The sequence below is a fragment of the Phalacrocorax aristotelis genome, chromosome 2, assembly GCF_949628215.1.
Source record: "Phalacrocorax aristotelis chromosome 2, bGulAri2.1, whole genome shotgun sequence".
Classification (NCBI taxonomy): domain Eukaryota; kingdom Metazoa; phylum Chordata; class Aves; order Suliformes; family Phalacrocoracidae; genus Phalacrocorax; species Phalacrocorax aristotelis.
Window position 1 is genome coordinate 37,407,490 of NC_134277.1, and position 12,968 is coordinate 37,420,457.

Genomic DNA, 12,968 nt, shown 5'->3' on the forward strand with positions numbered 1-12,968 from the left:
AAAGAGGGACTGTAGCATTCTCATCACTTCCTCAAGAAACCATTAGTAATTCTTTTCATGTCTTCTGGTACTTTTCTTGCAAGGATGCTTCTTATAATGTACAGCTAATTTTGACAAATTTACGTAATTGAAGGAGAGGATGATGGATTTGAAACTCTGATCAGCAGCTGGCAGCTGTGCAGAAAAAAGCTGCTTCTCTTCATCAATGTCAAAGCCAGAACTGATGAACAAAATTTGCCCTTGACAATTAGAAGACACCCATGAATTTCTTTAGACTGCTGGGTACAGTTTTCTTAAAAATGTTCTTGTCAGACTCCAACACACTACCTGACAGCTTAATTAACTGGCTTTCAGCTGCAATCTCAGATATTTAAAACTTATTAAACTTACATTCCATATTGATGTCTAGCTGATAGATCTCTGAATTGCACAGCTGATATGTGCCTTTATGTAGATCTTCCTTGCAAAGCCATGACCAATACAATATGTATTTAACACTGATACATATTTTAACTTTTTTTACTATAATTCATCCAAGAAATCATGCAGACATACTATACAATAGATATTAAAATGCTAACATTGAAATGACCAATAGATAAAGATGACAGATATCCTTGCTCTTGTCCAAAAAGATAATATTTGAACACATACATACATATTTTTAATCAGATTTTTTCCTAATATGTGAATATCCGATATAAGCAAGCGAGGGGTCCTTTTTTCATTAATATGTCATTGAAAGTTGTTTTACTGAAATGTTAATTCAGTAACTGGAATGGTAACGGCTTTATCAATTTAATTTCAAGTCAACATAAAAAAGTCCAACCTGATAAATGCGCTTATCAGGAGCAGAGATTTCAAAACAGCAATCTTTCTTTGCATCCTTCCGAAGGCTATTATTCATTCTGATGGTGTAGCCCTCTAAGGCAAATTCACCTTTCTGTTGTTTGTCTGTTGGAGATAAAAAACAAAGTTAGAGCTTCATTTACAACAGTAAACGTAAGTGGCTCAGCAGGTTATCGTTTATTCAGATTTTGTTCTCTATTTCATGAATTTTACAAAAGAACAGAGAGGTTTTTAGCAAAATGATTAGGTGATGCTTCTGGAAATAAAGCTTTAAAATAAAGAAAGACGTACACAAAAGTACATTTTTCTGTAGGATGCCTAAGGAATTCCACAGGGGGATGTTTGCAGATGGTGGTGTTATTTAGTAAGAAGTGCATGTTATGACACTTGTATCTAGGGAAAGCCAAGAAACTGGAACTTGCAAGACATGCTTCCTATAAATCAATGTCTCTTTCAGGTTCAGTAAACCAATGGGAAAACCTGTCTAGCTCAGAACTTGCTGAACTCCCTCCTAAACTAACCACTTCACTCAAAAAAATAAACTTCAAACTCCTTTTTAAGCAATTGGAAAAGCTTCTCTTCACATTTTCCCACCCACTCCCAGATGTGCCTCCTCTCCACATGGCAGAAACATAGAATGAATTTTGTTATAAATTCAGGCGTGTGTTCCAAAAGCACTTCTCTCAACACAGCAAATGTTTAATTAGCTAATAAAAGTACTGAGCCCTACCACAGTTTATTATGTAGAGCCATGTGGTTGTTTTAAAGACAATTCAACTTTTCTAAGGTTCTGGTTTATAAAAGTATCACTTGGAACAGGCCTGACTTCAAATATACTGCATGTTGGGCAAGCAGCACCTGTGTGCTCCTTCTGAGCTCTTCAGACCAAACTCTACATCTGATTTTATGTGCTCTGGCATGTTTTGAACCAAAAAAGTAAAAGTAAATCAGTTTTGCAATTTCTGCATATCACAGTGCAGCATTCAAGTGAAGACAGGCATCATCAGTCACATTTTGCTCAGGCAAACAAAGACCAAAGTGCAGTTGCAAATGAAAGAAAAAGCCATTAAGTGTGGGTTTTTCCACAGTAAAGAAAAGCATTAATTAGCAATAAGCATCAAGCACAACAGCAAAACTACTTTAAGTATTGCTGAATAGAACTTAGGTGCAAATCGAGCATCCATTGCTTATATTTGTCAACAAAAGGAGGAAACTTCTACAACAGAAAAAAACAAGGAAAACTACAATATTCAACATCATTTTTCAGCTTTCTGGAAATTTAGTAGGAAAGCAAATCTTTTTTCCGCTCCTGAGAGGGCAAAAACTGGCTAACACAGCAACATGAACATCAATGGACGTAAGGGCAGTCACCATACAAATACTCTTCTAGTAATTTTACATGTACGTAGACACAAATTCTTTGTCCTTCCACCTTTTTATGAACTCTCACCCAGGGCAAGTAAATACCAAAGAGCAGTTATATGAGAAAATCCAGGGCACTGTTCTATTTTCTCTTCTAGTCCCTTCCCCCACAGTATGTTTTATTATGTCTTGATTAAGTACTAATGATACAGTACTGATATTTTATATTTGCTCAATCCTCCACCCTTGTATCAAACAGCACACAGATGCAAAATTCATGGAATTACACCAAGGCAGATATTAGAAATAATAACTTGCAATAGGTTAACTAGGTCCCCTTTTAATGAAATGCATTTCTGCCTAGAAATTTTATTGTTCCCTCACTTGTGACCTCAGGGAGAAGATAAAGTGAAACACACTAATTTCTCACTCTCCCATCCTGGAGGTTTATCAAAACACAAGACGACAGGAGCATGCAGACAGAATAAACAAACACCAGGTTCAAAAGGTAAAAACATTTTGCCAAGATAAAAGTGAAGCAAGTATACAAATTTAATCCCTTGGATTATTTTCTGAGTCTGCTTCTTTGTGACATGGATGATCCCTTTTATGGTAATAGAGCTTTACAGAGATAATCACAGTTGATCTCTGTACTGGTACTCGTTCTTTCAAAGAGCATTACAGTTAAAACAGAAATATACTGTACTTTGCACTGGAAGGGGAATGCAGTGAATGGTATCCATAATGCACGTGATTGTTTTATTGTTTATACTGTCTTTGTCTTATCTCTCTGAACATGCTGTTCCAGTGCTAATCAAAATTACCTGTATGTACCACCAAAAATAAATATATATCCTTTGCTATTAAATTGTTTCACTGTCCTTTACAGCAACAGACTACTCATAGCATTGCACCTTTTCTGTCTAATTGTCTGTGCAATAAAGGACCTCTGATTAAAGCCCAGTGTAGCATTATACATATACTTAAAACGTTGACCATGAGGAAATTTTAGGACAATGAGATACTTCACAGTCCTGACCTAGAACCCATTTATGTTGAAAGAAAGACTCTCAGTATGCATTCACGATCCCTGTGGCAGCAAGCTGGAGACAAGACCTAGTAGGTCCTGAGAAATGGCTTCACAGATACAGAACGGCAGGACACAGGTTAGCTATAGCTCAGCTGCATGCTCTGATGGTGACAAGCAGTGGAGGTCTACAAATCCAAGTTGCTCTTGCAGAATACACCTTTCCAGGTAGGGGTGGAGACCAACCCCAACACCTGATCACCATGGAACAAACCATAACCCATGGCAGCTGTTTGGTCAGGCACAGTGATCAGGTGCAGGCTTGAAGGCAGGGCCATCTTGTGATCAACAGACTCAACAATCACCTCGACTTCATTTATCAGTAAAGGCTTGCAGCTAAACAGGTGTCCAGACAGACTTGGGCTTTCAGTTTAAAGCTGCTGTGTGAAGTTAGTGCCACAGTTCTCCAGTTCACGTCTGTGAACTTTCACATACCAAGTTATATTGTTTATATCAGAAATATTTTCTGGAGACTGTGCTTTAGGGAGATTTAAATAGGTTTTGATGTTTAAAAATTTTGAAAACTTAAAGATTTTACTTAGAGACTTAAAATTAAATAGAGTTGGGGTTTATGGTGAGAGCCTTAAAGGTAGCTTCTGTATTGTTCTTACATTACAGAGATTTCACTTTAATTTTGAAACCCCAAATCAGAACCAGAGTTTTGCCTAGGCAGGAATGCAACAGCATATTTAGGAGGAACTAGGGAGACACACACGGATGGAACACACTTCTCTGAAGAACAATAACATTCTTGCTGCCTCTTATTTTCTCAAGATAGGGCTTTGCAATTCAACAACAGGAAACCTGTAAGTTGTCCCAGAACAACATAGAACAGAATTGCAAAGGTATAATACTACCAGTCTTGTAAAAACAAAAAGGATCGTGAACTTCATCAAGCATAAGTTGTTCCACCATTAGGTCAAATCTAATTTCAGAATAAGTTGTTGTTTATTCTAATCTCCTCTTCCCTTCTCCCCATATCAGGCACACAACAGAAAAATAAATCTGGGTCTGTGTAGATCATTTTGCATCATTAATTTAGAATTGTAAAAAGCTTGTATAACAGAGTGGGGAGAGTCAGGCACTAAGTATTTAAAAAAAAATTCAAAACTAGTATATAGATATTTGAGAGAAACAAATATGGGGGGCTATATTTAAAATAGAGAAAATACAGATCTGAATGAAATTTGAGAGCCACTTTAAACATTTTTCTTACATATAAACTTCATTCATCCTAAAAATAGTGAAATGTTGTTAACAACGGAAACAGGGCCAATATTATATTGGGAAAAATAGTCTCAAGGGAAGCAGAGAAAAAGGGCTTTGAAGTAACCTTGCATAACTGAGTCCATGGGAACTTTTAAAACAAAGAAGGGTAAACCTTCAACAGGGTCTTGAAATGATTGCGTTGTAAATTTGAGGCCTAAGGCGATGTGCCCATATTATTAGCACATGTAAAAAGAATTAGTGCATTCTGAAGAACAGAGAGGACGAAATAGTAGAAAGGAAAGAAGTTACAGAGAAAGGCATAAGGAACAAAGGCAAACAGAAAGATTTCAGAGTGTGATAAAGTATTTATAGGTACTATTAGAACATATAATTTAACTCTCTTCATCTTGAAATTAGGAGCCTGTAAGATCTTATGGTTTACATGGTTTTGTGTTAAATGTAGTTTCACATACTTTTCCTTATGCAGGATGTCTGCTTTCTAAAAATAGTGTCAGTATGTCCAAAATGGTAATTCCTTTTCCAGCTTTTGGAACAGCCCTTTCCAAACGCATGCATAAGAGTTCTTTCCTTTCAGATAGCAGATCTGAAATGTAAATTTTTCTTCCTTTCCTTTAATCTAGTCCTCTGAGAAATCTAAATTTTAAAAAATGAAGGAATGGTGGCAGTGATCGAACTACATTATTTAGGGCAACAGTTTGTTTATATTCAGTTTGCTTATACTCAACAGTTGCTTTTTAAACAACACACTATTAATGGCAAGTGTGCCTCTGGAGGTCTGAATTTAACATTGTCTTAGCAGAAGAGATTCGGTATTCATTAGATAGATGCCTTTGATTGCCATCACCTTGCTACGACAAAGTCCTATTGAACATTCACAATTCCCGCATATTTCAGTTATGGATTCTGTCAAAAGTATAGTCTAAACTAAACAAGGATTTTTGCCTTTCCTACGTGGCTGTTCAGACAGGGAGCACTAAGTAAAGGAGGTCTGTAGCTAAAAGTAAAATGATAGCTCAACAGCTTTCCACTGGGTTTTTATATCTTTCCTCACTCCTTGAAGGAGAAATGTGCAAGCTTAGCATGTGGCAGAAATTCCAGTAGCCTGGTTAGGTGAGTTACTAGGACAGATTTGCAAATGCAACTAGGCTTCCTTCTCCTTTAATATTGTTCAGTCACAAAGTTCTTCAAAAAAACAAAACAAAATAAAACAAAAACCCTCTTTTGCACGAAGAGAAGTAGTGTATCCATTGGGCTGGCCATCATTATCCTACTGTTCAGATAAATCCAAAATTTTCATATCCACGTTAAAAGATAAAAAAGAATGAAAATAAAAATAAGTAAACTCAGACTTTTCTAAAAGCCTCTGAATTATCCCCCCCTTCTACATCATATTGCTGGCAGGCAGGCAGATCCCATTTTCAAGTTATAAAAATGAAAATAAATTTTTAGTGCCCATTAACAGGGGAAAAAATTACCAGGAAGTTATCAATTACTGTCTTCCTAAACATTTAGCTGATGTCTCCAGTTTGCTGAGACAGAAGGGCATATAACATTGTGGTCTAGTGAGGAAGGAGTAATGAAGCCATTAATTCATTCATTTATAAAGCAACAAATTAATTTTCCTTCATCACATGTTCTCTGAGGTCTGAAAGGGTAGCCATACCACCTAGGTGCCTGAGTACACAGGAACTGCCAGAGATCATATAGCAAAACAATATGCAAACAGGTACCCACCTCAGGATGCAACTGCATGGAAACAAAGCAAAGAGACAGACTGTAAAAAGTTTATGGAAGGAAAGACTATGAAAAGGAGGACCAGGCAAGCTTCTGGAAATCCAAACCAGCTCTCACATTTGAACACGCTTCTGTACAATGTTGTGGGCCACATACAGGCAACAGATATTGCAGCACAAGCACAAATATATATGCACTTCCTGCAATACCTATTTCTGACATGTAATTAGGTCAAACCTTTAAGCCTTGTTCCTCCATCTGCTCCACATATCGTTGATCAGGGGGAAAAAAATGTAGGTGATTCACTTAGACCTGTCTATATTGCAGGGATAAATAACATTGCTTCAGTATCCCATGCTGCACCAAATGTAGGAGAAAATAGAGGAGGAAACAGGGAAACAAGACATTCATTAGCCTGCAGGCATCACAACTGTTAAAAGGATGCTTGTAATCTCTTAGATGAACACACATACACAAACACACAGTCATTTACTGTATTTTCACAGGCTTTAGCTTCTACTATATTCTCCCAGACTAGGCCTCATATTTTTCATCATTCAGGTCTGAGTAAATGATTCTGAAACTATGAGTCTGTGAGCTTTATACACTTCCATACTCCTTGCTTTCCTAATGTAGAAAGAAGAAAGAAGAATTAAAAGTGTTTTGGAAAAAACAAATCTCCACAACCTAATAAAAAGGCATCCTATAGACTCACATTTAGCAACCAGTTACATTGACAGTTATATTTAAGCATGAAAATCAAACTTTGGCCAACAAAATACACACCGCACCAGACACAAAATATCCTTCACAGATTATTCGCCTTCGTGTCCAGTTTTAAAAACATACAGAACGCAAAACAAGCCAAACAGGACCTAGAAACCCCCGCTGCCTCTCTGCATTACGTCCCACAACACACAGGCACTAGTACTCCATCACCCATTAAAAGTGACACAGGCAGCAGGACTGAGCATATAAAGGAATCCCCCTCTCCCTTGCCTCTCTTCAAACCAGGTTCACATCAACGAGGGGGAATTTTCCTGTCGTGTGATGTGTGAATCAGTCCTGGAACCCATCAGAAACCAGGGCCCAGCTGATACAAAACATCTGCAGACACTGTACAGGCAAGGGAAGACTGGCATCGCTCAGACAGACGCCATCCCAACTATTCAGGAGGTGGCACCAATTTGCGTGAAGCCACCCAAATTCACACTTCACCACTGTACTACAGTTCACAAGAACATGCCTTCATTTTCTGTATGGGCCAAGTTATCTGGTACAGCATTAAGGGCCACAGCAAAAGAAGGGGGGCCCCAATACGATAGCGTACTACAGCAGGTCCTGCTGCTGGCCATAATAGTGGGAATGAAAGCAGTTTCAGGTTCTTCCAGCGACTGAATGTCAGATCTCCTCAGGATTGTCTCATTGCACACCTCATCCATGGTGACAATCTACAGCTAAACAGCATGACAAACAGCAGGACGTAAGTTCACAACCATCAGGATGAGAGCTCAGTTTCAACAGCAAACTAGTTTGCCATGGAACTAGAGCAATCACTGGTATCCAGTTTCCACACAATGATGGCAATTTGCTCCTGAACTGAAACCGGTACCTTTACATACTATGGCATCAGAAGGCCGAAGAGAATACCTCTGACCAGCCTAGAAAAAAGCTTTCTTCCTCCAAGGCAAGTACTGGAGTGACTGTTGGTCATCCCAAATCTGCAAGACAAAACAATTCCACTATGCTGCGCTACTTTTTCTAGTAGCACCTAACAGCACCAGTCACATGGAGGTAGGGCAGAAATTCATGCACCTGATCAATTTGCTTCCCCCACAAGGTACTGTTTAGAGACCAGCCATGGCTATACAATTCCCAAAAGATGTCCCATGGACTATGTGACTCTCCCACATCATTAGGTTACAGTTAGGAGGATCTCTCCAATCAACCTGCAGCCTACAAAAGCTGTAAAAGTATAAGCCAAAGCATCTGTCTACAGACCCATAAAGGAAAGACATATCACAGTGTATCACAGTTAGTTCCTAACATGACACCAACCTGCCAAGCGCTGGGGAACATGCTTCCGCGTCCCTTAACTTTCAACATAGGTATTAGAAATGACAACGTAGCCTTGACAGTCAGGTTGTTGCAAAAGATAAGGAAAAAAAAAAAGAAAAAGATGGAAAAAGGTAGGTGGGCAGTTTTCCTGCCTTAATTCAAAGACCATATGCTAGAAAGCATAAATAATCATTAGAACAGACATAAGGAAGAAAAAAAACCAAGTTTTTTAAAAAACTAGCACATGAAGAAGCAAAGATTTTAAATCCCAGACAATCTTAAAGAACTAGCAATATATCTGACAAAAAAAATATGCCATTTTTAAGTACTAGATAATGTAGAACTATATACAAACAGCACAAGGTAATTTTCCAGAGAAAGAAATAAATTGTTACTGACAAATCAGTGTTATGCCACACCTCCTCAAAATTTTTGAAGATTGTTTATGCTTCTGTAAACCCCAAGAAGAGAATACAGAAGAAAAGGGAACATTTAGCAGATATATTTTGGAAAAAGAAAATATGATGGGAAATTGTAGCTAGATGAAAACTGGACTTACAATTAGACCTTTACTTTATTTATTTTCTTTTTAAAGAGAGGATGAGTTTAAATGAGTCAGCATATTGAGGAATGAAATTTACTCAAATATATTTCTGTATCGTTTGTTTTACCCTTAAACATCAAATGTACTTGGCATACAATTTAAAAGATGTTTTGACTGTCAGTTTTAAAAATTTCAAAGTGATATCCCAACTTTTATGCCAAATTCTTTCTAAACTGGCCATTAAAAGATAAAAGCACCTTCAGAAGCTAGCTTTAGTCTCCATGACTGGCTTTTAGTCAAATTCATTACTCCATTTCTAGCTTTTTCAGAATGTAAGCTATTCAGAAACATGAAACTCCGCCATGTAGTTTTTAGGATAACATTTTCCTGGATAGAACCATCTTCAAAAAACTCTGAAGCTGTAATTGCTAGAGGGTGTTTTGCAATGAAAATCCTATTTGGACAGAGAGAATATTTTCTATCCAGTAAATTAATTGAGTACCAGCATGCTATCAAACCTAATAGCCAGCTGTTATTGGCACACAAAGTAGCTTTACAAGTACCTTATTCTTTTTTCCTCAGTTTCCCTGCTTTAGAAAATGCGCACATCATTTACATGTCTGAAGAATACTTGCACATTTTTAAAATTCACAGCACTGTTTAAGAACCACCTATTCTTTTAAAAGTTTCATTTGCTTTCTTAAAATGACCTTAGATTCAGTTTCCAACTCCACTAAAGCTTTTGTATTCTTCTGTGCATTAAAAGATCATTTTTATAGTTTATCATAATTATTATAATCACCTTTGTCACTTCCGTAATAATAGAAGACTGTCTTACTGATAGCACACCAACGTTTCTGCCATTCAAAGCCGAGAAAGCTGTGATCTGCAATTAATATAATTTGTGTTATATACTTTATGTCATTACTGAACACAAATATGTTACTACTTTTCAAGGGTGAGGTAAGAGGGAGGAGGAGACAGGGAAGGTGCTAAGGAAAGGAAACAAAATCTGGATATGAGGGAGAGAAATGTATGGCACTGAGAAGGAAATTAGAAATAAAAATCAGTGGTAAGAAGACAAATGGGAATTTGAAATCATATAAAGGAGAGAAGTCATGTGTAACATTAAATATAAGGAAATAATGAAGAACTTCCTAAATATTTCCTAGAGTTATTGCAGCATTAAGTGGGTATTAAAGTGACAATATAAGATTTATTCAATCAAGGTAAATATTGACTGAACCAAAGCTGAGATCAATATTTGCCCTCTTGAAGGAAAATAAATCTTGATGCTCACTGAAACATGAAGTCAACATATGGTACTTTCACATACGCTCCTAATGTTTTCTTCAAAAATATCTGAAAGTCTCTGAATAACGGCTGACAGTGGACTTTCACAGCATGATTTTTTTCAGTCAATAAAGAAATAGGATTTTCTTTTAATACTACAGGAGCAATTATGTGCTGTGCTTCTTTTGCATAATAATACTTCAACATTTCAGCTTCTATTCCATTTATCACTCCTGTAGAAAGTTATTTTTGTGTATAACATCAAATACTGACATAGACTTCCCAGATATAAAACATGCACTAGCTTTCACAAAGTTAATTATACTTACCTTTCCTGCGTTTTTCAAGGTATCCAGCCTTCAGAACAAACTGAAGATCTTGAGCTGCAATAGGAGGAAATTGATTCCCTGAAAGAAATATAAGTTCTGTAAAACACCACTTTTCAAGAAAAATACTATACTAGCATGAATAATCTTACGGATTTTACACACTCAATATGCAAGAGCTACAGAAAAAAAAAATTCTAGTAACTACTATACCAGATTACTTTAAGTACAAAAACCCTCTAACTATAAATGTCAAAGCTGTTTCTGCTGTCTTCACCACTTTAGTAAGGGAAGATATAGCTGTCTAGTCTGCAAGCCTCAGAACAAAACAATATGTAATTAAACAAGCTACAGCAACTTAGAAAACATTACTTTGTGTTTTGAACATGGTCTGTAAAGCAAGTTGGATAATGAAAGCAGTAAGTTTCAAATGGGCAAACAAAACCAAGTATCACAATTCAACATAATTAAATCAGGAATGTGGTTTTCAGTACCAGCTTCAGAGAAAAACATCTCGAAACAAAACACAAGGTGAGGTCCTTCTGTTACACTGCCCACAAAAAAAGAAACCAGATGAATAGATAATAAAAGGTGATGCCTGCTGACATTGCCTAATTTTCAATATGACACAGAAGTACCACGTATAGGATCTATAAGGCGATACTGGATAGACCAAAGACATTGCACAGCAGTCTGCAAAATTGTTGATCTACAGGTATTAATTTTAGATTCTGTAGAACATGGCTGCATCTGCAAAATGGTAAGTGTTCCATTGTATTTTTTCCTTTTTCTCAACTGCTAATTCATAGCTAGAAGCACGAGACCAACCAGTCAACCCTGCCTCAACTTAAAATAGAAATCTACATGTTAAAAATTGCATCCTCCATCCTGCATCCTTCCCCTCCTAAAACAACAGAATTATTATTTAAATGGAACTCCGAGAATTAAGAACAGAAATATGCTAGATATGCCTAATTATTAACATGTATATAAAAGTCATACTGTTTACCACAAGCAAAAAAAGCAGAACAAAAGCTTTTCCTGTGCTGCTGGTTTTTTAAGTGCATGTTAGCATCACAGTGAAGTTCCTACTACTTATTATCATCAAATATTCATAAGAGTCACTGTAGGTAGGCGGCAAGTTTACAGGGCAGCAATCGTTCATCAAAATATATGTAATCTCATTAAGTTCTACCAATCTAAAAATACAAAAAAGGACTGATATCAGCAGACAGCCCCTGCGCTTAAAAAAAAAAACACACAACCCAAAACAACACTTCAAGCTATGCAGGGTGGGTTAAAGATCAATTGGTTGACCTTGAACCAAGACCACTGTCTCTGGAAGGTGGTGCCAACTTCCTGGATTTTAGGTTGCCCCTTAAAATAGACATTTTTTTTTAAAATCAGTGTCCACAAATAAGTTGGTTTACAGTGGCCTTATTTAAATACAGTTGTGAGAGGAAAAATACAAGAAAAAGAGGTAGGAACTTGAAGAAAATGTTATTTTTAAAAAATACTTAAAATGAGAATGCATTCCTTAAATAATACAACTGGCCTTTTAGTTGACAAAATATTTTGTTGGCTACCATAAGGTAGTAGATAAAATTTTACATACGTTGATATTTCCACTGAGGTTTTTTTATTAATACTATTTTTAAAGATTAGGAGTACTCTAGCTATTATTTCAGTTTCAGTTGAATTCTTACTACTGTGTTAAAAATACGAGAGATATTGGCTCCATGCACATGCATTTTAAAATGCTGCAGCTGTCCCCCCTCGCCTGATAAAATGCAATCACTGCACAACATGAAATGAGGATTTAACACAAAGACACTTGCTGACTGGTACATGGTAAGTTTAATAGTTACTTTAAAAGATGATCTAATGATGGTATTATGAGTGGGGGAGGTGAAGAGTTTTACAAATATACATAGTGTGCTGCTTTATATTGGTCATTGGGAGGCATCAGTGTGCAACACTTACAGCTTTACCTCATCCCATGGGGCTCATTTTAGAACAGCACATCCCCACAGATGTGGAAGACAAAACATAATTAAACAAAATTCAAAAATCAGAGTGAATTGGTTTAAGAATTTCAACAACTATTTGGATCTAATTTTATACATTGTTTGCATCAGTTTGGTTTTTTATGAGAAAGCTTGGCAAGTGATCATTTTGTGAACAGTCAAATCAAACGGGACACACACATCCCAAACAAGCACATACTCTGGGGACTACTTAATGTTATCCTGCCTATAGGTAGAAGCTCAGCTGAACCAGCTACCTCAGAGCATCAAAATTCCACTCCCAGTTTCACTGCTTCCGCTGAGACAAGTTGGGATAAATTTGATGATGGCATTTTCTGAAACTACGTTTATTTTGCACAGGGCACTGAAAGCTCGTGAGGAAAAGAACCTGCATGAAAAAAAGGTAGTCTTCCACTGTTCTGGTGACACTGCAGAAAAGTCCTCCCACCCTCAACTTG

The 12,968-nt window shown here is 36.8% G+C and overlaps 1 protein-coding gene across 3 annotated transcripts in view; it reads right to left on the reverse strand.

Moving 5' to 3' along the window:
• Nucleotides 1-12,968, reverse strand: part of SKAP2 (src kinase associated phosphoprotein 2) — a 119,742-nt gene that overhangs the window by 40,352 nt on the left and 66,422 nt on the right. For all 3 annotated transcript variants that reach the window (XM_075083109.1, XM_075083107.1, XM_075083108.1), the window contains 3 exons: nucleotides 10,487-10,564; nucleotides 9,667-9,750; nucleotides 830-954 (listed from right to left, as the gene is read on the reverse strand). In XM_075083109.1, coding sequence (XP_074939210.1) covers nucleotides 830-954; nucleotides 9,667-9,750; nucleotides 10,487-10,564 — 287 coding nt within the window. The remainder of the gene's footprint in view (nucleotides 1-829; nucleotides 955-9,666; nucleotides 9,751-10,486; nucleotides 10,565-12,968) is intronic.